Raw genomic sequence first — 25,809 nt, forward strand, 5'->3', positions numbered from 1 at the left:
GCACAGACCAAGCAAAAGTCAGTCTGCAAAGACCTGTGCAGCTGTGTGTGTGTATATATGTATATATATATATATATATATATATTTTTTTTTTGTCAGAGTGGACCAGAATACAAGAAATATGATAGCGGTTATATTTAGCAATTTATTTATTCATTTTATCATCTTTTTTTTGCATTATTTTGTTTAATTAGGAGTATTTTAATATTATTTTACCAAAAGGCATGATATCATATGCAATGGCAGTACTACTCTCTAACATCGCTCTACATCTTCAAGAAATGGCATCTTTATTTGACCTTCTAACTCTAGCACTCTCTATTCTAATTCTATTTTGTCTATCTGTCTTCTTTGTATATATCTGACCCTCTAACACTAGTTTTTTGTTTGTTTTAACCGAGACTTGTCATAGCGCTTGCATGTTGTTGGTTTTGATCGCTTCTATTGTCTTCATTTATAAGTCGCTTTGTAAAAGTAATGTAATGTAAATGCACTCTTATATTTCATATGCAACATGCAAATTCAATTATATTTATTAAACTGCAAGTGTTTTTGGCAGTTTCTGTACACTATATATCACCTTGCACATATTTGTAAATAATATCTAGTATACATTTTTTGTCTGTGTTTTAGGCATATATTCTATTTACTTGATATTTGATATACATTATTTATTTATTTATCAACATGGCGATGCCCACAGGGGGCGACCCGCTCCATGCTGGAATCTGGTTTCGGTATGATCAATAAATCCAGTTTTCATCTGATGTCAGTGTACAATATTTTAACTAGCTATATTTCTCAAAAGAGCACCTTTAAACAAAACACACTGACTACATAACTGAAATCTCGCGTAATATGTTAAAATTGCACTTCAATTGAACAAGGTGTGCCACAGTTGTTATGGTATGACGACGTTTTCCCCTTTTGTTTTCCATATGAACACCTACAGATCTCGGAGGGATGCGGCGCTCTCCAGTGAACACAGGGATCCGTCTGTTTCCTCACTTCCTCTGTCTCTCTCAGGGCTCGGCTCGAAACTCCTGCGCTCTCGGGCAGCCATCTTGGATCTCGCTTTGAACGAGAGGCGACAGACGCGGCTGTTTGGATGGAATGGAACCGTCAACAAGCGCGTCCTCCCCGCGGCTCCGACGCCTGTGACCGCTGCCGTTAGCACCGAATGTACCGGACCGTCCGCTAAAAGGATTGTCTTTGGGGGAGATCGCAGCGGAGGCCCCGTGAAGTGTAAATTTCTCTATTCTTAACGTTACTTGAACCGGACATCCGAAATATGAAGCAGACATCGACGGGAGGCCTGGAAGTATTATGTTTTTAACAGTGCACAAGTTAGCCGGTCTCATTAGCTATTTTGGGATCTCTTAGATGGCTTGCAATCGGTAACGTCAGCGGAATATTTCTCCCAAACTTTTAACAAGTTTGTTACCAGCTTTAGAAGCAAATCAATGATATTGACCAAGCGTGTAATCTGTCAAATATATATATATTTCCCCTTCGTTGCTTCGCGAAACCTGCTGCTTGAAGCGTGATTTCGGGAAAGCAGCTTTCCATCAACAGTATGTCAACAACAAGAGCCCCCCTGCCCACCGTCAACGAGCGGAAGGCTGAAAATGTAAGTAGCCTATTCGTGTTTTAGTATTTGGTTAATAATCAGTCATAACTGCTGTGGACTGACTCAATCCTGTGTTGATTGATCACTTGTGATTGTGTTATTTTGATCTTGTCGCGGCGCAGTTTATGGTCGTGTCTCAAAACCTGGAGAGCTGCCTACCTAGACCGCGATTATGGCCAAAACGAAGCTGCCGTCTAAACTCATTCAAGCTGTTTTTCCTCCAGAATTAAGGGCTGGCCGGGTGCTTTAAGTGGATTAGCAGTATTGTGCCAGTCTTTGGACAGATGGGTCACCAGGCTGAAGTGACGCATGGGGTCCAGGGCAGCTGTAATTTGGCTGCTTTTCTGCTTATGAGTGCAACATATGCTTGATTAGTTAAAGTCCTGCACGCCAGTGAGTGACTGTGCGTGGGTTGGCATGTTTAATGCGCCGATAGGATGCAGATATTGCGCATTGGCGTCAGTCTGTCTATAGGTTACTGCTCGTACGTCAGCAGTGACATGAGCACGCGCACTAATGCAGGTCCCCCTTAATAAAGGTGCCTGTGAATAATGTGGCACTAGGTTACACTCTTTGACTTTTCCAAATGGATGTCTGTCTCTCTCTCTCTGTCTTTTTAAAATGTATCTATCTATTCTGGTGGTTCTAAATGGTTCTATCAGTCTATCTGTCATTCCATCTTTCTGTCTTTCTATCATTATATCAGTATTCTATCATCTAGCCTATCTGTTGTTGTCAGTCTGTCATTGAGGCTGTCTATCTATCACTCTATCTATTGTTGTATTCTGTCTGTCTGTCAGTTTTTCTATCATCGGTCTCTGTCATTCCATCTGTCCGTAGTTCTCTGTCTATCTATCGTTTAATCTGTTTTTGTCAATCAGCAATTATATTCTATCGTACATTCATTTGTCTGTTCTATCTATTTATCTATCTGTCTGTCTGTCTATCCGTCTGTCCATCCATCCGTCTATCGTCTGTCGGTCTATCTGTCTATCCGTCTATCTATCTGTCTATCTATCTGTCTGTCCATCCATCCGTCTATCGTCTGTCCATCCATCCGTCTATCGTCTGTCCATCCATCCGTCTATCGTCTGTCCATCCGTCCGTCTATCCGTCTATCTATCTATCTAATTTTCAAATGTATCTATCAATCTGTTGTTGTCAATCAGCGATTTTATTAATCTGTTCTATCGTTCTATCATTCTATTTGATCGTTCTAGCTGTCTATCTATCGTTCTATTTTTCTATCTATCATCCTTTCTATCTATCTGTCTTCTATCGTTCTATCATTCTATTTGATCGTTCTAGCTGTCTATCTATCGTTCTATTTTTCTATCTATTTTTCTTTTGTATCGTTCTAACTGTCGTTCTATCTATCGTTCTATCTATCTATTGATCGTTCTAGCTGTCTGTCTATCGTTCTATTTTTCTATCTATCATCCTTTCTATCTATCTGTCTTCTATCGTTCTATCTATCTATTGATCGTTCTAGCTCTCTATCTATCGTTCTATTTTTCTTTTGTATCGTTCTAACTCTGTCGTTCTATCTATCTATCGTTCTATCATTCTATTTGATCGTTCTAGCTGTCTATCTATCGTTCTATTTTTCTATCTATCATCCTTTCTATCTATCTGTCTTCTATCGTTCTATCATTCTATTTGATCGTTCTTGCTGTCTGTCTATCGTTCTATTTTTCTATCTATCATCCTTTCTATCTATCTGTATTCTATTGTTCTATCTATCTATTGATCGTTCTAGCTCTCTATCTATCGTTCTATTTTTCTATCTATCCTTTCTATCTATCTGTATTCTATTGTTCTATCTATCTATTGATCGTTCTAGCTGTCTATCTATCTTTCTATTTTTCTATCTATCCTTTCTATCTATCTGTCTTCTATCGTTCTATCTATCTATTGATCGTTCTAGCTCTCTATCTATCGTTCTATTTTTCTTTTGTATCGTTCTAACTCTGTCGTTCTATCTATCGTTCTATCATTCTATTTGATCGTTCTAGCTCTATCTATCGTTCTATTTTTCTTTTGTATCGTTCTAACTCTGTCGTTCTATCTATCGTTCTATCATTCTATTTGATCGTTCTAGCTGTCTATCTATCGTTCTATTTTTCTATCTATCATCCTTTCTATCTATCTGTCTTCTATCGTTCTATCTGTCTATTGATCGTTCTAGCTGTCTATTTATCGTTCTATTTTTCTATCTATCATCCTTTCTATCTATCTGTCTTCTATCGTTCTATCATTCTATCTAAAGCTGTACGAATTGCTCTTTTTTTATTGATAAATTAAAATAGAACATTGTGTGCTTACTGAAATTTAAGTATATTAAGTTAAAGGCATCTGTAAATGCTTCAGTGTGAAGTTATTCTGTGTGGATTATTTATTTACATCTATTATGCCTTATTTTAATGCACAGTTCTTGCTCACTTTTGAAAAAAGTGAAATGAGGTATCACCCATCCGCTTGGCCCCACCCACCCCAAAATCTCTGCGCTTCTCACACACACACACACACACATGCACTGGGTGTCAAAAAGACTCCAGCAGTGATGCAGCTCGTCAGTATTGGTGTTGGTGGATTGGAGAGTATTGATGAGCTCTTCTCACAGAAAAGACAGGACTGTTTGGTTCAATGCCATTCAGCTTGCCAACACAAAAATGAGAGGATCACAATCTAATATGAAGCATCGTGCAACAATAAGTGTAAGTGACCTTTAATCATGACTGTTCTTCGCATTTTATTGCTTTTCGTACTTTTGGTATCAAACCTGAGGCTGTTGGTGGATTTATATATCTATTAGGCAGAGCTTTGTGGATAACCGTCACATCGGGGCATCTGGGACAATATGCAGGATTTAGTTGGAGCATTGTATAGCGCAGTGTCAGCATTGCCTTACATACAGAGGTGTTAGTACCACATGAGACTCACTGACTTACTAAACGTCATCCTGTTGCACTCATGACCTCTGAATGGGACAATTCAGTTACTCAGTGTTATTTGTTGCCTGGTGTATGTTCCACAAAGGTCCTCTCACAAGGTCACAAGAGACCTTGAGAATTGTTAGCATAATGAAATGAACTTGAAATTGTGATTTTTTTTTGTTTTGTTTTTTAAATGTGTATGTATATAGAAGTACTTTTGATGTCTAACTTGTTAATGTTTTGATTCAAAGTTTAAGTTTTGACAATTGTTTGACGTTTTTCAAAAGTCATAAAGAGATGTTGTTGGGGTGAGGATGGATGTAACTGTGCTAATGGACCGCTCTGATGTGACATGGGTGGAGTCGATATTAGTGATTTCTACCCTGACTAGGACCTCTGTGTTGATTGCCAATATCTGGTCTTTACATGACTGGGCAAAATCTGGGATAAAATGAACAAGACTGAAATTATAACTTGGAATTTTGGGGGGGGATTAAGTTTCCATGCATGGATAATGGCTGCTTTCGAACATGCTATAATATATAAATTTTTTGTTGTTACTGTTTTTAATTTGCATGTTTTTATTCCTAACAGCATACAACAAATGGCCATGGCCGAGGGGAGGTGACCTCTCGATCTGTGAGGTCGAGTGGTCGAAACCGAAATTCTGGCTCAGGATCAGATGATGTGCACCCTCTTATTGGGAATTACCGACTTCTAAAAACCATTGGAAAGGGCAACTTCGCCAAGGTCAAACTGGCTCGCCATATCCTCACAGGAAGCGAGGTGAGGAGTCAGGAGTCATGAGTGTGTTTCCTGTCACACAGTGGGCCAGGGGCTTTTTCCAAGACACAAACATGCTTTTCTGCATTCATGTTTCCTTTTGGAATTTTTTGAATTATAACACTTTGTAAAACTCAGTAGACCAGTGTGATACATTTTTTTTTTTTAAAGTGATACATTTATGTTATTTGGAAAAATCTCATGATTGATTATTTTTTTACACACACATGCATGTTAGATTATTGATATTTTAAACATACACAATCATTCCAAAGTTTGGGGCTAGTAAAAAGATGCAAGAATGCATTAAAATGATCAAAAGTGACAGTAAAGACATTTATAATGTTACAGAAGATTTCAGTTTCAATTAAATTGTTCTTTTGATCTGTTCATCGTAGTTTTAACAAAAATATTAAGCAGCATAACTGCTTTCGATGTTTATAGTAATAACCGTTAATATTAGCTGAGCACCAATAATATTTGATGATAACTAAGCAGCAAATCAGTATATTAGGATGATTTCTGAAGGATCATGTGACACTGAAGACCGGAGTAATGATGCTGAAATTTCAGCTTTGCCATCACAAAAATAAATTACATTTTAAAATCTATTAAATTAAGGCTGCAGTCCATAAGTTTTGCCTCTTTGTCGCCATCTATGTTGTCCAAACCCTGGAATTGCAGTTACTTGCAGAATTATCTTGCTTGAGTGGGTTGTGAGTCGGCACGGCTACAAGTAAATTAAATCTCACCAACCCCAATCTGTTGAATGTTAGTGCATATAATCAAATAATATTTTAGGTTGCCAGTTTTCCTCAAATTTTGTAAAATTCCACTAAAAGTGTTTTTCTTTCTCAGGTGGCAATAAAAATTATTGATAAAACCCAACTAAATCCAACAAGCCTTCAAAAGGTGAGGTTCACATTTAATACTAAAATGTGCATGTTATGCATGTTGATGTAAAACTGTGTCATGATTCAGGGGTTTTCTTCCTCGGTGCTGCTAGTGTTGTGTCATTTACCTACAGGAAGTTCTCTGTTTGTCCATGACCCTGGGACATTGTTTTTGTCTGTGTGGTATTGCGTATTTGCTACTTTGTTAGTTTTGTGTTTGGCAGTGGTGGCAGTTACCTATGAGTACTACTGATTCATAGGTAATGTTGGCAGTTTTCTCCGATTTCTAAACTCAATGCTGACTGCAGTGCTGATCTTCTATGCTATCCAGAGCATTTATCAAAGTCTTGTGTAGCAGAAATGGAACATCCTTTCAGCTGGTCTTAGTCACCCATCATTGTGAGAAGTCTATTCAAACAGAAGCTCCTCCAGCAGTAACCTTCTCACTCTGAGCTCAAATAGTGAAGTACACCAGCTGTGCTGCAATACTCTGCCCACCTACTGCAGGCAGCGCCGCCACTCAAGCCACTCTTCACTGAGAACAGCCTGCCACACCTGCGCATTTGCAACCTTGTGTTTGGAAAGGTTTATTTCTAAATGTGTTCAATGCTGTGTGGGAATTGAGAGAGAGAGCAAATGCTGTAATTTGGCAATGCAGTTAATATAGCATGGACAGCTTGCATTCTATATGTGTTCTCTCGTGACATTTTGTTCTTTTAAAGGGATAGTCCACCAAAAAATTATAATGCTTAGAATTTGCTCACCCTAAAGTTTTTCCAAACCTACAAGACAACACAAAGGATGATATTTTGAAGATTCTCTCATCATCATTTTTTTTCCATTCGTTGAAAGTCCAGGCAACCGAAATTGTCACTCTTCAAAAAGCTTGCGAAAGACGTCATAAAAGTAGTCCATCTGAATCGAGTGGTTTAAAGGGATACTCCACCCCAAAATGAAAATTGTCAATCACTTACCCCCATGTCGTTCCAAACCCGTAAAAGTTTTGTTCATCTTCGGAACACAATTTAAGATGTTTTGGATGAAAACCGGGAAGCTTGTGACTGTCCCATTGACTGCATAGTAAATCTGAATCAGAATCAGAATCAGAATGAGCTTTATTGGCCAGGTATGTTTACACATACAAGGAATTTGTTGTAGTGACAGAAGGTCCACAGTGCAACAGAAAGACAGTAACAGGACAGGACACAGGTAATAAAACAAAATAACAAGAAATAGCCAATAACCAATGTACAAAGCAGCAAAAAAAATAAAAAATACACAATATATAATATAGGTGACTATGTATGTCGAGGTAAATTGCACTGTCAAGGTTCATAAAAGTATGAAAAGCACCGTCAGAATAGTCCATCTGCCATCATAAATAGGCTATAAACATTTAAATGGTGGCTGTCATAAAACTTGATGGATTTATTCAAACATAAATTAATCATTGAAGAACAGTAAAAATTATAATGCATATGTTATATGGTGCATATATTTAGCAAAATGCCCCTCTGTACAGTTTATTTTTCTAGCTTACTAATGAGCTTATGGTTATAGAATGTTTTTACTGAGGTAAACGTGACGTTACATGACATTGTTTAACTATAGACATTGCTTAAACACCGATTGAGCGCTTGCATGAGACAGGATATGGATTGTAAAGATGTACTCTTTCTTTTAATTTACCTTTCAGGGCTCCAGACAAAAAAAATCGAGTAAGGAGCCATTGGCTCCTATAAAAGAAAAACTTAGGCGCCAAATTATTTTTTTAGGTGCCACAGAATAAAAGTGGTTTATTTTATTATTATCATTTTATTTTTCCCCCCTATTTTAACATTTCAATCATTTTGTCATGTGTTTATGTCTTATCTTTTCTAGGCTTTATCAGCATTTTAATCCATCTTGTAGATGATCAGGTCGACCGGGGGACTAAGGTTCACTTAAAGTGTGAATTAAATGTCTTTTACAACTTGAAATATACAGTCACAAAGAATTGTTCGTTACACAGAATCTGTACCAATATCATGGACCATACGCATCACTTGGCAACTGAGTGCAGTGCATCCTATAAATGTTGTCACGTCTTTCACACATTCAGTCTGTTTTTCTTCATTAGTAAAATGCAATTTTATAGGAGGAGTTGAATCATGTACAACACAATAAGTAAAAATATTAATATGCAACAGCGCATGAATATAGAAAAACGCTCCTCTTTATAGTTATTTTTCTAGCTGACTGATGAGTTTATGGACACTGAGTGGTTATTCTGAGGTAAATGTATTACAATGCAATGTTTACAAGCTTTGAAACACTGAATGAGCTTTTACATAAAACATTTCAGTAAGTTGTACTATAGGCTTTCTTATTGCCTACCTTTTGATCATGTTCATTTCATACTATATATAGTAAATCGAAATATATAATGGGTTCAGTTGCTGCTTTAACTGAGGTGCTAAAGAGATCGCGCCTGAGCATTAAGTGCGATACTCTCCGCTCGCGCGACCCGGACGCATACACGGACCGTGTGGACGCGGGGTACTGGTGTTTATATTACCGAAAGTGTGCGCTTGTGGTCCGCATTAAAGAGCACCCAAACCGCATAATTTGAATTTCGTAGCATTTTAAAGCTGATACTTTGTTTATTAAAAAGTAAGACAGCACAAAGCTTTTTGCGATTACTGGATGGCAAGTGCGCTTCAAATAACAGGAAGTCCATGCATTAACAGAACACAGCATATAGACTAAGATCTCCATAAGAAGATCGACCGGACAAGTGTAAATGCATCTGGTTGTTGAAACCACATATGGTAATTTTACTCCTCCCATAATATTAAAATAATAGACGTGTGAGAGCGTTTTATAGGCTATATGGCATGTTCTAGTCAGATATGACAGCGTAATGCAACAAGCATAACCGCGGATGAGTCGCGGAGTATTTCTTCAGCAAGCGACGCGCAAACTGAATGAACCTGAAAGTAAGTCGCAGACGCTCAACACACAATCTTCTTCATTAAAAGTAGCGAGACTAGCCTATCTTTCCAGTGCTGATGCCGCGCGCTCTCTTGATATTGAAATTAGCTGATAATTAATAAAATTATCCATTGCTTTCATTGACGTGAACTCCGTTATATTTGCATATGAAGCGGGAATTGAAGAACGGATTTATATCCGTTTTGCGAAGACACATTTATGTGGCCAAGTGTAAATGGGGAAACGTTTTAACAAATCATATAGATATCCGATCAGAGAAAATGCATGAAGTGACCAGGCGTAAACAGGCCCTTTCAGGTCTCTCACTGCGTTCAGCAGACTGTGTGGGGCAGAGACGAGGACTGTTTGAAACTCTTTTCCAGTAAAACTTTGATGCGCATCGTCTTATGTAAGTTTAATACGTGAACATAACAAAAGATGTGAGCGCAAAACAATCGGGAAAAAAGTCCTTTCATGCAAATTATATATAGTCGCCAGTGGCGACCTCAGCAAAAGCTTCACTCGCAAATTAATATTTTTGGTCGCAAATGCGACCATTTTAGTCGCAGTTTGGAGCCCTGCCTTTGGATATTTAGTCATGTTTATTTTGTGCTGAAACTGGTATTAATGTGGAGGAGATGATTAGTTCATGTGCGCCTCGCACTGCTGTGTCTGTTGAACTGAAGCGCTACAGCAATCTGTCATTCCACATTAAACCGTGCCAAACGGCATTTATTGTTTGAATACTGCAATGCAATGGACAGAATTTGAAATCTGAGACTTTTTCATATTAAAAGTACCAAAACGCAATGCTTATTGCGATTTATTGGATGGGAGGTGTGCTTCAATGTTCTGTCCATTAACTGAAAACAGGCTAGAGTAATCGATTCTTGGGATTTAAGAATCGATATCATTCCGTAAAAATGAGAATCGATTAAAATCGAGATATTGATTTATTGATTTTTTTTATTTTTTTATTTTTTTTTACCCAGCCCTACTAAATGGGCCCTGGAATACTTCCAGAAACCACTGTCGGTAAACACAATCCGCCGTACCATCTGCAGATGCCAACTAAAGCTCTATCATGCAAAGAAGAAGCAATATGTGAACATGGTCCAGAAGCGCCGTCGTGTCCTGTGGGCCAAGGCTCATTTAAAATGGACTGTTTCAAAGTGGAAAAGTGTTCCATGGTCAGACGAGTCCAAATTTGACATTATTGTCGGAAGTCATGGACGCTGTGTCCTCCGGGCTAAAGAGGAGGGAGACCTTCCAGCGTGTTATCAGCGTTCAGTTCGAAAGCCAGCATCTCTGATGGTATGGGGGTGCATACGGTATGGGCAGCTTGCATGTTTTCGAAGGCACTATGAATGCTGAAAGGTATATAAAGGTTTCAGAGCAACATATGCTCCCCTCCAGACGACGTCTGTTTCAGGGAAAGCTTTTGTATTTCAGCAGGATAATGCAAAACCACATACTGCAGCTATTACAACAGCATGGTTTCGTAGTAGAAGAGTCCGGGTGCTGAATTGGCCTGCCTGCAGCCCAGATCTTTCACCTATAGAGAACATTTGTGCATCATTAAACGAAAAATACATCAAAGATGACCACAAACTCTTCAGCAGCTGGAAAACTATATGAGGCAAGAATGGGACCAAATTCCAACACCGAAACTCCAGAAACTCATAACTTCGATGCCCAGACGTCTTCAAACTGTTTTGAAGAGGAGATGCTACACCATGGTAAACATGCCCCCGTCCCAACTGTTTTGAGACCTGTAGCAGGCATCAAATTTGAAATTAGCTCATTTTGTGCATAAAATTGTACAATTTCTCAGTTTAAACATTTGTTATCCATGTTCTATTGTGAATAAAATATTGACTCATGTGATTTGCAATTCTTTTAGTTTTAATTGTATTTAAATTTAAAAAATGTCACAATATTTCAGGAATTCGGGTTGTTTTAAAAAATGTGATTACCTGTTACAATGACACAGAAATAAAAACCAATCAGCATTATTTCCCATTCTTTTCACGGTTGTGGATAATTAGAACAAAGACTCAGATTCACACAAACTTTTATTGCTTGTCACTCTGTAGCGTTGCATCTCTGGTTATGACACTGTTATGGTGAACAGTTTGGAATTCACAACCAGTCTTCACAACAGCCAAGGTGGAAAGAGGAGGAGGAGGAAGGGGATATGAGGGGGAAGGACAGATGGACATTTGGGTGGGCCGACAGTGAAGCGACAGGCTGGAGGGACCTCAAAATGGTATGAGATGGAAGATAAAGGCAGAAACAGCCTGATGACAGCCAGAACAAGTGGAGTAGAAGGTGAACATATGAGTGATAAATGTGAAATGAAAGGCCGGGAGAGATGTGGACAATGGATGATCAGAAGAATTCAAATTATAATGCTAATCAGCACTCGCTCGGAGATATACAAGCAGAGGACATGTCTCTAATTTTAGCTGGGAGCTGCAGCCACCATTAGTTTTTCCACAGCACCATTGATTGGGATTCAGAGTGTATCTTCTCTCTGTGGCCTGCTGGTCGTTAGCCAACACACGGCTGTGACTCATGCACCTCAATAATGAGAGACCAGCCTAATCAGGCCTCTCTGGTCTTTCTATGTTTTTACTTTAATTATCAGCATCGCTTTCATTTTCTCTTCCTTGTAACCCTTTATGGTGCGCATTATGTTCCAACAATGAATTGATTTATTTATTTTCACATATATATATATTTTTTTATGTAAAATGCACTTTTAAAGGTTGTTTTTTTTCTTTCTTTTAAAATTAACTCACCCTCATTGGCTACCTTCACACAGTGTACTATATTTTCTAAAAAGTGTGACTTTCAAATTGTCCTGACTCCTGTTGATAGAATAGCTTACATTAGTGAATTGAACCAAAGCGGTCTTGGTTTTGCTGCCAGTTTTTTTTTGTTGTTGTTGTTTTTTTTTACTTATCTGAAGTATGTGACTAATGAACCTAGAGCAGCAGGAAGATGAAGTCATGATGACACTGATTCATTTCTGTTCTCATGATAGCTGTAAATAACACCTGTACACATGCAGATGGCAACTTCAAAATGCAGGAAAGTCACAGTTGACGCAGTGTTATTTAATACCAGTCCAGTCCAGATCTTAATCAACAGTGGCTTCAAAAACATAAACGATTACAAAGCAATGCTAAACACAATGATATTACTGTAAACACTTCAAATAAATACATATTTTTATAATTGTAGCCAGTTTATACATAGCCACATACCAATGTTTATAGTTTTGCAGTAGGTTGAGAATATGTAACGGTATTATTACAAAATTATTTATATACTATTGCAGTTGATAATATTTTTAATGATTGTTTCAGTTTTTATTTTAGTTGAAGTTTTAGGAATTTTATGTGTATGCTTTTGTCTTTTAAATGTATTTTAAATTTTAGTTTTAGTAAGTTTAGTACTTATTAGTACCGTTATTTTGGTTGTTGTAGTTTAAGTCTACGTTTTTCATATTTTTTACAATTTCAACTTTATTTTAATAAGCGAAAACAATTTTTACTAGTTTCAGTTACAATAACACTATCTCTGAATGGTGTGAAGGTGAGCGGAAGTTATATCAGCATCTTAAGCATGTGCACATTATTTCTATTTCAGTCTAATTCTATGCCTTCCTTTCCTTGCTGTTGAAGCAGTGGAGCATGCACTGGTGTTTTCAGGAATTCCAGGTTGTGTTACTCTAACACATGTCCTCATGATTGTGCATGCGTGTTGTTGTGAGTTGGAGGTTGTGTAATTGCCCGTGGGCGTTTGAGCTCCACACTAGGTCTGGTCCCTCGACTGAAGTGAGATGTTCTGCTGTGGACTGGTGTTTTTTAGTCATCACAGAGGCGTTAAGATGGTGCACCAAAGGGAGAGAGAGTGTGAGAGCTGAGAGAAACTTTAGAGAAACAGACAATTGTCAAAATATAAATCAGAAATTGAATGTAATTCATTCGAAACTGGAATTAAAAAATGTTAATGCAAGGTTATGTTAAATTAAGATTTTTTAGACCCCCTTTATGTGTTAATAAAGTTATGATAATTGTTTTATCTTAAACATTTTATGAAAGCATTGATCTTTTCTTAATCAACAGATCTGAATGTCTTTTAATCAAGGAGTTGATGGATTGAGACATTTTGGCAGTGCCTCTATCTAATAACAAACTAACAGGATGGCATTGTTTGAGTCATGTGTTATAAATCAATAGACACAGACTCCATTGACCCTTATCTTTACTTTTCTTATCATTGGCGGTTACCTGTATTCAGAGAGCAGTGATGGGAAAAACACATATTCGGCCATGAAAAACACACATCGGTCGACCCCTACTCACTACTTTACATTGTAGTGTCATTTCTTCAGTGTTGTCACATGAAAAGATATAATAAAATATTTACAAAAATGTGAGGGGTGTACTCACTTCTGTGAGATACTGTATATATAATATGTGTATATGTAAGTGAAAGTGGAAAGTGAAGTGTGGCCATGTATGGTGACCCATACTCGGAATTTGTGCTCTGCAGATTTAACCCATCCAAGTGTACACACAGTAGTGAACATACACCCGGAGCAGTGGGCAGCCAATGCTGTGGCGCCCTGGGAGCAGTTGGGGGATCGGTGCTTTGCTCAAGGGTCTCACCTCAGTCGTGGTATTGAGGGTGATGAGAGAGCTGGTTATTCACTCCTGCCAGACCTGAGACTGGAACCCGCGACTTTAGGATTACAAGTCTGACTCTCTGTCCATCAGGCCACAACTGCCTTTTTCTTTTTTTCTTTAAAAAGTGAAAGTATATATAGTCATGGCCAAAAATATTGGCACCCTTGGTAAATATGATCAAAGGCGGCTGTGAAAATTTATCTGCATTGTTAATCCTTTTGATCTTTTATTTAAAAAAAATTAACGAAAATCTAAGCTTTCATTGGATAATAAGAATTTAAAATGGGGGGGAAATATTATGAAATAAATGTTTTCTCAAATACACGTTGGGTACAATTATTGGCACCCCTAGAAATAATTATGAGTAAAATATCTCTGAAGTATATTCCCATTCACAATTTTGAGCACACCAGTGTGATTATGAACATGAAATGATCCAGCCATGGCTTCCTGTTTCACATAAATATAAGTAGGAGGGAAACCAAAGCCCAAATTCCCTTAATCATCCATCACCATGAGAAAAACCAAAGAACATATTTCTGATGGGTTTCTTTTGTGCTAAGTGGCTTTAAGAAAAGAGCTAGAGCAGTGAAAATTCCCATTTCCACCATCAGGGCAATAATTAAGAATTTCCAACTGTACAATAATCCAAGCACAAACCTCAAAAACAACACAAAATTGGGTCACTGAGCACAAAACCAAGCTTCTGCTGGCCATTTCAGTTCCCTGACCTGAACCCTGTAGAAAATGAGCGAGGTGAACTGAAGAAGCACCAACATGGAGCTGGGAATCTGAAGGATCTGGAGAGATTCTGGATGAAGGAATGGTCCCTGATCTCTTGTCAGGTGTCCTCTAACCTCATCAGGCATTATAGGAGAACATTTAGAGCTGTTAAACTGGCAAATGGAGGTTTCAAAAAGTGTTGAATAAAAGGGTGCCGTTAATTGTGGCCAGTGTGTATTTGAGAAAAACATTTATTTCATAATGATATTTTCCCCCGTTTTAAATTCTTATCCAATGAAAGGTTACATTTTTGTGAATATTTTTTTTTTAATAAAGATCAAAAGGATAAACAATGCAGATACATTTTTATGGCCGCCTTTGATCATATTTACCAAGGGTGCTGATATTTTTGGCCATGACTGTATATAGCCTATATATTGAATATTTAGGATATTTCCACAATAAATTAGCTGGCAATGCACTTGTACACTGTTTAATGACCTTCACATTTTCTGAAGTCTGTGACCGATTTAAAAATGGTCAATTCAAAATATCAGTTTCAGAGAACTGATTCAAAACACTGATCTCTACGAATCATTCAAAATGCTCACTGAAATTTGGTGTGTACATTTACACTACTATTCAAACATTTAGGCTCGGTAAGATTTTGTAATGTTTTTGAAAGAATTGCTTTTAATTGATCAGAAAAACAGTAATATTGTCAAGTAAATACTATATTAAAATTTGATTTTGTCCTGTTTTACCTTCACAACTTGTCTTCTTTTAGACTAGTGAAAAAAAATGTCCAATATACACATTTGTTTTTGTTTTTTTCACTTTATCTATTTGCATCTGTGGGTTTCAATTACAGTACATGTCTTTTAAAGGCTGTTTTCTCAAAAATTAGTTTTTCCTCATACACTGAGCCAGAAATGTTCACTTCACAGAGGGGCCTGTTCATATATCATTTGCCTAATTTATATATCATTTTATTCCCTCCTTTTATGTCTGTTGACACTTTTTCTGATTTATAAAGTGATAAATAGATATTCAGACAAGAATTTTCGAACCTGCCTTCATCCAATATTCAGGTTTCTGTTCTGGAAATATATGCATGTTTGTACATATTTCATTAATAATGCCTCTTTTGCATATTTAAACTTGTAATACAGTTGTTTTAATGTACAGTGATTAATCAGCTGGGGAAGTATGGTGATATCTGAGATTGTTCTAATACAGTATACGAGTTCTGTAGTGCAGTGTTTCATAGTTGTGGGGGGAAAAACGTTTATGAGTGGGTATAACTCTCAGAATGTATTATGGTGAAAATTGGACTGGGTTTATGATGTGGTCCAAAATCGCACCGCGTCTCTCGCACCCTCTCCGAAGCTACAGCTACACTTGTGAGGGCAGGACGTGGAAAGCAGTACGTGCTAACAGCTCAGGAACACAGTCTGCCTACTATAGCGCTATTAAAAATTCATGATTCTTCCATTCCATTGAGAGGGGAGGATTCAGCCTTTTTTAGAGATCAATAATGAATAGCACTTAACGCTAGTTTCCACTGAAAAGGAAGCACTCTGTTCGCTATGACAATGACACAGTCCAGCTGTATTTAGCTTCCTGTTTCATGCTAATGCTGAAAGATGGTGCGGAGCTTTTGTTTAACAATTCATTGTGACATGTTGATTACCTTTAGTTATGATCTTTTCTTCAACAGCTTTCCAGAGAAGTCACAATCATGAAGAATTTAAACCACCCAAATATTGGTAAGCATGTTTATACGCACACACACACACACCAGTGTTTTTAACTAAAACTATAACTAAACATATTTTTGTTAATTGAGTTAAAACGGAAATAAACTAAAATGGTTATTAACTAAAACTAAAACAATTTAGTTACTTTGATTAAAACTGAAATTTAAAAATAACTAAAACTGTTGTTTTAATTGCATTAAAACTGAAATCAAATGGAAAACTTGTAAACTAAAACTAGAATAAATTTTTTTAGTTAATTGAATTAAAACTAAACTTTTAAAATAGATAAACTAAATGACAATTTGAAATGCTGCATTCAGCAACTAAAAACTGTTGAAATATTAAAGTTACTAAAACTGAAATAAAAATGAATTAAAACGTGAAATAAAATTAAGATGACAAACATATGACTAAAATTTAAAACTGAAAATATTCAAATAAACTAATTAATTGTATTATTAATAACTATAATAATATATAAATAACAGTGATATTTGTTTGCACTTGAATCGGTACAACAGCCCATAAGTAGTGGCTTAGATAATGTTCTTCTCATTTAGTTTAATTGATTCTCCCACATTTGTTGTCAGTTCCTGTTTGCAAACAACATAATGATTATCAGAGCCAGACACGTCGTCATGTCTTCACACAGAGGGGCTTTATGTATCACTAGCCTATATTTAGACACACTGTCGGTGGTACAGCATGAGAGCGCTCAAAATGGGAAGATGTGGAACATGCTTTTAAATGTACAGAGGAGGATTTATAAATAAGAAATGATTTCCAAAGAGATGGAAAAGTAAAGCTCATGAGAGCAAGGCGGGTGATGAAACCTCTCTTAGATTTGATTGTGTTATGGAACAGGGATGGTAACAGTTGATAATATCATGGTATTCTGATGTATACCGTGGTACTGAATAATTGTCATATTCATATGCCTTGTTATTTAGATCGCAGTGTAATTTATCTGGTTGTCTTTATATTTATCTATATTTCTGTTTAGCTTAAATGTATATTTTCAGTTTTAGTAATCGTAGTCCTTCAACTTTTACCTATTTGATTTAATTTATTTGCCTTGGCAATTTTTTCTAATTTTAGAATAACTTTTTAATCTAATGTTTGATTTTATTTAATTAACAAAAGAGATTTAATAACTATTTTATAGTTGTAGTAGTTACAGTTTACCTTTAGTTTAGATAACATTAACAATACTATTTAATAAATATAAAACTATGGTACCAAATCATGCACTTTTTCATGTAAAAACTTTATTAATGTATTTATTAATTTGTAATTGTTTCAACAACAATCAAACCTGACTGATATATGTATATTAAACATTATTTTGTACTATCTCAGTTTATAATATTGTTTATATAAAAATATGTATTGTATAGCATGTGCATGTATAGATTTAGTTTTTCTTTAAACGCCAATACTTTAGCATTTAATTAGCATTAGACAGTCTTAAAGATCTCAAGATTCATACCTGATTTGACCTTAAAGAAACCTTTTTCCTTTGCTTCCCTTTCACCTCTGTTTATGATTTCTCTCTTCTCCGCTATAATTGCCTGTCTCTCTCTTTATAGTCAAACTGTTTGAGGTGATAGAGACTGAGAAGACACTGTTTCTTGTGATGGAATATGCCAGCGGAGGTAAGTGTGTGAGAGAGGGTCTCATTTTGCAATGCATCCTTGTCTTCCCTGAGTGTTTATCTCTGACCTCTGTGGTCTCTGTCTCCTGCAGGTGAGGTGTTTGACTATCTAGTGGCTCATGGGAGGATGAAAGAGAAAGAGGCCAGAGCTAAATTTAGACAGGTGCAGTTCTCTTACTGTTATCTTTCAACATGTTAGACACACACTGTGATCGGCTTTCTACTCGGTGTGAGTTTAAATGAGTTCGTTGTGTCCAGTAATGACCCCAACCCACATGTCTTGACTGTTATTACATTAAATCTGACAAGAGCCTTTTAACACAAGTAATTTAGGTGTTCGGTTACTCGGTGTCACTGCATTAAAATGTGGAGAGACTGAAAGCACTAGCTATGTTTCCATCCAAAAAGTTACAAATTAATTTTTGCACAAAATTGGAATATCGCATAAAATACTTGCGAATAAATCACCGTTTTTCATCCAGTGAGTTGAATAGAACAAAATGTCACTTCCTGATTAACTTGCGCTAAATATCATGAAGAAAATTTAAATCTGCTACAGTATAGTAGAAGGCACTGTATATAATATTTTTTGTATATCATAAATTACGATTTTCAGAGCGTGAAATGATATCGGTCCTTTGGTTGGTCCAGTTTTATGCTGTCCCGTCGCAAAGTCACTTGTCTTTTTTTGATGCGCATTAAGGAATTTATTCTGTAAAAGTGTTTCCATCGTAGTTTATGAGCATGTTTTCTTACCAGATAAGAAATGTATTCTACTTAGTTGAGCGCATAATTTTTTGAATAAATTTTTTAATGCGAAATCCCAAAATGTGCATAAAAATAGGTGGATGGAAACATAGCTACTGACATTAAAGTAGGAATGCTGTAATGTTGCACTCAACTGTGCCGTATTATCTGCTCTGAGCGTGTTTGTTGCTCTTAGTGTTGCGTCATAATTTAACTGGGGGTAGAGTTGTTAGTCATTATCAGCAGGGTTGAGTCTGGACAGTTCTGTGAAACAGCAGAGCCAATCAATGCTAACCATTGAATTTTGGGAAAAGCTATTAATGTGAGTCGACAACCCATGGCAAGCTTGGCCTGGACCAATGTCCTTTTACTCAAATTTAGTTAGTAATATCTATGTGTCACTACATCTGATTACATGCAAACCTCAATAAACTTTCCACATTGATTTTATTTTAATAATAAGTGATTAATAGCTGAAGAAGTTAGAGTTTTGCCAGTACAAAAGGTATGTTTAGGTTAATGTGGTGGTAAAGTGTGTTATTTGTGTGCTGCTAGCACAGGGCTGTGCACTTATTTTTTGGGAGGTGTTGCACTGGTGGTAGTGGCCTAGAAAAACAATAAAAATGTATTAGCGCACAGTTTTAATCTGTTTGAAAGAAGTCTCTTTTGCTCACCAAGGCTGCGTTCATTTGATCAAAAATACAATAAAAACAAGAATATTGTAAAAATATTTTTACAATTTAAAATAACTCTATTCTGTTTGAATATATTGTAAAATGTAATTTATTCCTTTGAACAAAGCTGAATTTTCAACATCATTACTCCAGTCTCAAGTGTCACATGATCCTTCAGAAATCATTCTAATATGCCACTCCAATATTTTTTAGGATTCTTTGATTTAATAGAAAGTTAAAGAAACGGCATTTATTTGATATAGAAATCTTTATTATAAATTCTTTACTCTCTATCAATTTAATAATACATCCTTGCTGAATAAAATCAATTTCTTTTAAAATTCTTACTGACCCCAAATGTTTGAGTTGGACAAATCACTTAGTTGTCTCTGCACATTTAAATAATAATAAAGAAAAATCAACACAAAAAACAGCATGCCCTTAAAGCCCCTTTTTGACATTTGAGGATCCTTCTGCAAGATTGTCATTCAAATGTTTTCAAATGCCATTCTTATCAAAACAACTGATTGAATAGATATTTAATGATCTCAATACTGATTTTTTAATTTTATTTTAGACCAAATGATCTGATTTGTACTTGTTTTATGCAGATTGTTTCAGCTGTGCAGTATTGTCACCAAAAACGCATTGTTCACCGAGATTTGAAGGTAAGAAGTTATAGTTTTGTTTTCTTGTTTTTTTTGCAAAAACAGATATGGCGTATATGATTGTATTAAAGTGAATGTGTAAAAGAAGCTAAAAGTGATCTGTGTGTTTCCCCAGGCTGAAAACCTGCTGCTAGATGCTGATATGAACATTAAAATAGCTGACTTTGGCTTCAGTAACGAGTTCATGGTGGGAAATAAGCTGGACACGTTCTGCGGCAGCCCCCCTTACGCTGCCCCCGAGCTCTTTCAGGGTAAGAAGTACGACGGGCCGGAGGTGGACGTGTGGAGTTTGGGCGTCATACTCTATACGCTGGTCAGCGGCTCCCTGCCCTTCGATGGACAGAATCTCAAGGTTTTACTACATTTATCAGTCTTTCTATGTGTTTGTGTGCATCACTGTATACTTACCGCTGTGTGTTTTCCACAGGAACTGCGTGAACGTGTGTTACGTGGTAAATATAGGATCCCTTTTTACATGTCCACGGATTGTGAGAATCTTCTCAAGAGATTCCTGGTCTTGAACCCAAGCAAAAGAGGAACGTTAGAGGTTAGTCTCTCTGTCTTTATCCATCTGTCTTTCTGGTTGGCTGTGCCTCCTTTTTTATCTTTTAATAGACTGTGTCAGACATTTTTCATAACACCTGTTTTGTACTTAATTCTGTACTTTATTTATTCATACCAATATAAATTTAAGCAGTCTTTGCTTAGAAATATTCAGTGAAAATGTGGTGTGTTTCTCTTTGTTTCAGTGAAAGTATATTGTTATATAAAAGTTATATTGGTGTCATATAAGTGAGAATAATGAAATATTCTTTTTCATTTATCAAATGTAAATTTTTAAGGTACAGATTTAATGTATTTTACTTTATCTTTTAAACATTTATAATATAATAGGTGTAGGTGTGCGATGATCCTCTGTTAAAACGACCTTTTAAGTCATTTTAGAGCAAATATATACACTACAATTCAAAAGTTTAGGGTCAGTATTTTTTTTTTTTATTATTATTTATAATAAATAAAAATAATGTATGTGTAATTTACGTTTCAAAAACCTAAAAACAAATTTAAGGGTAGTGTAAATGAAAATAATAAAATATTATTCTGTTCAGTTATTGAATATTTTATTTTGAGTTTTAGTTTTTAACTCACTTTTTATTTTAACATTTGTAATCCAATTATTTATTTATTTATATTTGGTCGCAGTGATCATTCCTCTGATAGAAATTACTCAGAGCAAATATACACGTATCTAGATATCATATACTGAATACAAAAGGCTGGAAAAATTTAGATATTTCTTGCTGAATCACCTAGAAATGATGCCTGCCATTGCATTCAATCTCAGGCTGTATATGATGATTTTTTTATTTGTCCTTTAGCAAATCATGAAGGAACGCTGGATCAATGCTGGCTTTGAGGACGATGAACTCAAACCCTTCCTTGAGCCAGAGGCCGACATCTCAGACCAGAAGAGAATAGGTAAGAGGAAACACCACTGCAGTTAGTTCGTTTGCCACCATATCAGTGTTCATTTCCATGTAGAGGAAGCATTTTGCATAATCAACTTCGAAGCTGCCTTCTATTAGAGCAAGCCGAGGGACATTTATATCACAACACTGAGAGAAAGCGTCCAGAGACAATGAAATGAGGGCATAGAGGGCACACTTGTTAGTGTGCGTTGTTGCGTAATACCCAGCAGCTGGCTCCCTCTCTGATGTCCTCCCTCTCCCGCTCCGTCTCAGCGAGGATCTCCCCGTGTAGCAATGTGATATGATCACATGACTCCTGGTACGAGAGCTTAGCTCGCAGGAGCACGAGGCAGTGCGGTGCATCCCTGCTTTGCACGCTTATCTGCAATCGATCCGCAGCTCCGCACATATGCCTGCCAGCGTTACCAAACATACATATGAGTGCACACCTGGGGGCTCATTTATAAAACTCTGTAGATTTCATCCTAAAAGTGTACGTAGGCACAAAAGCTCGATTTTGCGAACACGCAAGTTTTCAGATTTATAAAACTACAAATATTTTAGAATAAAGTTATAAAGAATAAAGTTGATCTCATTCTTTTACACTGGCTATTTTTAGTGGAAACAGATAGGCCTATATTAATTGCAGCGTCTGACTCGGCGCAATGAAACGTGCAAAACTTCCAGTTGTATCCTTCAAATACAGTGGTGTTTTTAATAATGTTGTGGAGATGTCTTCACACGACATTAACACCTCCGTGCCGCTGCGGTTTTAGAGTAGGTTGTTATCATTGGACCTATTCAAACCGGATAATGGACCGTTCGACCACCGAGTATCCAGCAGTGTCCGCCATAATATCGAAGTAAGTGCGCATCATTGATTATTGTTCTCGCTAAAACTATTTTCTCATAACATGAGATCTGCAGTTTAAAGATGAATTATTGTGCACCTATAGCACTCCTTGCTGTCATTAAAACATAGCATGCCATAGGAAAAGTGATGAAGCGCATCCACTACAAATATGTCTAAATTCATATAGCCTAATTTTTGTTTAAAAATCTGCGTAATGACTTTATGTAATTTCAGTGCTTATTTACATTATGAGAGTAGAATATTTAATGTAGATGTGTATATCGACATGAAAACGGAGTTTAAAATCGTTGTTTACTTCATTAATTTTCTCCCTCCTGGAAAAAGAGTTTGTACGCATGGGTCAGAGTTTGCGGGCAGGTGCGCAAATTTTCCTGTCAAGTTTGTTTTTATAAATCCCACCTTTTGCGTAGGAAGTGGCAGGTTTTGTGCGTATGCAACGGTTATAAATGAGGCCCCTGGTTACTTATTGAGGAAACTGCAGGAACAAGAACACTTGAATGTGGAAGTCAGAGTACATGGTGACTGTGCTCGTCTAGCCTCCCGCCCCCACTTTGAGAGAAACCTCACGTTGAGAGGAGCATGCTGAAGCCTGGCAGCCCACAGAGGCCCTTGTGTATGTGTGCATGGAGAGGAGGTGAAACGGGGAGCTTTGGCTCTTTGAAGGAAAGCACTTAAGTCAACCAACATATGGATTCCCATGAGCCCATTACATGGCAGATATGAGAGAAAGAAGGAGGCTTAATTCAGGCTCATGAAATATATCTTTCCATCTTGTTTCACTCTGGAACATGCATTAATAGAGAGAGCTCTTCGTCACACAACATCCGATCATGTATCATGTAGATGCCCTCTTTAAAACTCCTAAACATCCTGACCAGTTTTTTTGTTGTTTATTTAGTTGTGTTCAACTGTTTATCGACTTTAACGTAAAGAACCTTTTTGTTAAGTGTTACCTAATAAATGTATTCGAGTTAAAAACCGAAGGAACAGCGCGTTCTCTTTTAAGGAACAGTGAATGGTTGGCTACAGGATGGATCTGTGTATTGTTAGCATGTGTAGGAAGAGCGGATGACTCAGTTGCATTCTTACAAATAAACTGGATTTATCTCTGGGTATCGACCTACTGGTTTATAGTGTCTGCATAACAACTGAGGGGGTGATGTGTGATACGATTATGCTAACATGTTGAATATTTTATTATCCTCAATCTCTAAAAGACTTGGATACGATAGTCTTCAATTACTGTCTGATTTGGTAGACAGCAGCCCTCATTCATGTTCTTAGTACAAATAGTGTGGGATTACTTGTGTGCTCCCTTAAACCCTAAACCTAACTATGACCAATAATAATAGCAATAGTAACAAAAATGTACTGTGTAAAGATCTAAACTGGAAGGACTGGATTCTTTGTGTGTCATTCTCCAGATGTGATAGTGGGAATGGGCTTCTCTAGAGAGAAGATCCAAGAGTCTTTGTCCAAAATGAACTATGACGAGATCACAGCCATATACCTACTGCTGGGAAGGAAGACCAATGAGGTGAGCTGCTAATGAAGAGTGGCTACTTACAACTGATATTATGGTGTATGCTACAAAAGTGACTTGCTGTTTTTGTGTGATTGTAGGAGGTCAGTGAATCCAGCTCCAATAGTAATCTCTCCGTGGCAAAGACCAGACCCACCAGTGAGATGAACGGCCAGTCACCATCGCACCTGAAGGTCCAGAGAAGCGTCTCCTCCAGTGAATCCAGAAAATCCAGACGCCACAGCGAACAAGGTGACTTTCTCTTTACAAACAGACAAACATTAGCTTTTTGAATCCAAAAGGTGCATATGTGCACAGACTATCAATTGAATAAAAATTCTACTTGAATCTACTGAATATGTCAACTTTTTTACATGATGTGCCTCTTAAATGGATAGTTCACCATAGTCGTTCCAAACCTGTAAGACCTTCGGAGCACAAATTAAGATATTTTTGATGCTTTCTGAGAGCTCTCTGACCCTCCCATAGACAGCAAGGGTCCTTACACGATCAAAGCACAGAAAGGTAGCAAGGACATCGTTAAAACAGTCCATGTGACATCAGTTGTCCAACCGCAGTTTTATGAAGCTACAGAATACTTTTTGTGCACAAAGAAAACTAAAATAACGACTTTATTTAACAATTCGTCTCCTCTGCGTCACATACGTAAAATGCATATGCTTTTCGGTGTCAGCAGCACCTTACACGGATACAATGTTTATGTCGTTTACGCTTTGATCTGAACGTAAACAACGTAACCGCGCACATTCGTTGTTTACATATGTGATACTCTCCAAAATGGCACCAGGCTGACGCGGAGGAGACGAATTGTTGAAGAAAATCGTTAATTTTGTTTTCTTTGCGCACAAAAAGTATTCTCGTAGCTTCATAAAATTATGGTTGAACCACTGATGTCACATGGATTATTTTACCGACCTCCTTGTTACGTTTCTGAGCCTTGATCGTGTTAATTACATTACTGTCTATGGAAGGGTCAGAGAGCGCTCAGAATTCATCAAAAATATCTTAATTTGTGTTCCGAAGATGAACGAAGGTCTTACAAGTTTGGAACGACAATAGGGTGAGTAATTAGCATAATTTTAATTTTTGGGTGAACTATCCCTTTTATATTAGCCACATATATGAATATTTGCTGAGAAAATCTCCCAAATGTTTCACAGTTGGTGTGGTCGCTAACTCAGCGTTGAGTAACTCCAAGAAGACGGTTCCTGTCACAGCTGACGGTGACGTCAAACAGGAAGGTGGAGTCACAGCACGTAAGCCGCCCACTCACAGCCCCCCCAGCCCACTCCTGGGTAACGCCAACAACCCCAACAAAACAGAAATACCTGACCGCAAGAGAGGAAACTCCATCACACCTAACGTGAGTTTACCCGATCTGTTAAATACTGATATTGTTTATATAATATAAATATATTTAAATTACTATTCAAAACTTTGGGGTCCAGTAGATTATTATTTTGTATTTTTTTTAAAGAATTTTATTACTTTTATTCTGCAAGGCTGCATTAAATTGATCAAAAGTGATAGTAAAGACTTTTATAATATTACAGAAGAATGCTGAAAAAAGAAAGTTTTACGATTTCCACAGAAATATAAAGCAGTTCTACTGCTTTCAACATCGATAATAATAATAAGAAATGTTTCTAACGTTGCTGAAAATTCACAGAGATAAATTACATTTTACAATATAATGAAATAGAAAACAGTTGTAATAAATTTTAATTTTATTACAATTTGTAATTTTATTATTTTTGATCAAAGAATTGCAGCCTTGGTGAG

General features: G+C 36.9%; 1 protein-coding gene across 6 annotated transcripts in view; it reads left to right on the forward strand.

Moving 5' to 3' along the window:
- Window positions 1-948: 948 nt before the first annotated feature.
- The window catches only part of LOC306882867 (MAP/microtubule affinity-regulating kinase 3-like), a 31,907-nt gene continuing 7,046 nt past the window's right edge, over window positions 949-25,809 (forward strand). The window contains exons 1-13 of one of the 6 annotated variants that reach the window (XM_079437848.1): window positions 949-1,630; window positions 5,161-5,352; window positions 6,208-6,261; window positions 16,359-16,407; window positions 17,988-18,053; window positions 18,145-18,215; window positions 20,085-20,141; window positions 20,257-20,493; window positions 20,569-20,688; window positions 21,521-21,620; window positions 23,909-24,021; window positions 24,108-24,258; window positions 25,188-25,390. In XM_079437848.1, the coding sequence (XP_079293974.1) occupies window positions 1,577-1,630; window positions 5,161-5,352; window positions 6,208-6,261; window positions 16,359-16,407; window positions 17,988-18,053; window positions 18,145-18,215; window positions 20,085-20,141; window positions 20,257-20,493; window positions 20,569-20,688; window positions 21,521-21,620; window positions 23,909-24,021; window positions 24,108-24,258; window positions 25,188-25,390 (1,467 nt within the window). In that variant the 5' untranslated portion in view covers window positions 949-1,576. Of the gene's footprint in view, window positions 1,631-4,155; window positions 4,348-5,160; window positions 5,353-6,207; window positions 6,262-16,358; window positions 16,408-17,987; window positions 18,054-18,144; window positions 18,216-20,084; window positions 20,142-20,256; window positions 20,494-20,568; window positions 20,689-21,520; window positions 21,621-23,908; window positions 24,022-24,107; window positions 24,259-25,187; window positions 25,391-25,809 lie in introns of those variants that run through there. The other 5 variants (XM_079437846.1, XM_079437845.1, XM_079437847.1 and 2 more) reach the window with 5 other exon arrangements.

Source organism: Barbus barbus (genome assembly GCF_936440315.1).
Source record: "Barbus barbus genome assembly, chromosome: 16".
In the NCBI taxonomy this organism is placed as follows: Eukaryota; Metazoa; Chordata; class Actinopteri; order Cypriniformes; family Cyprinidae; genus Barbus; species Barbus barbus.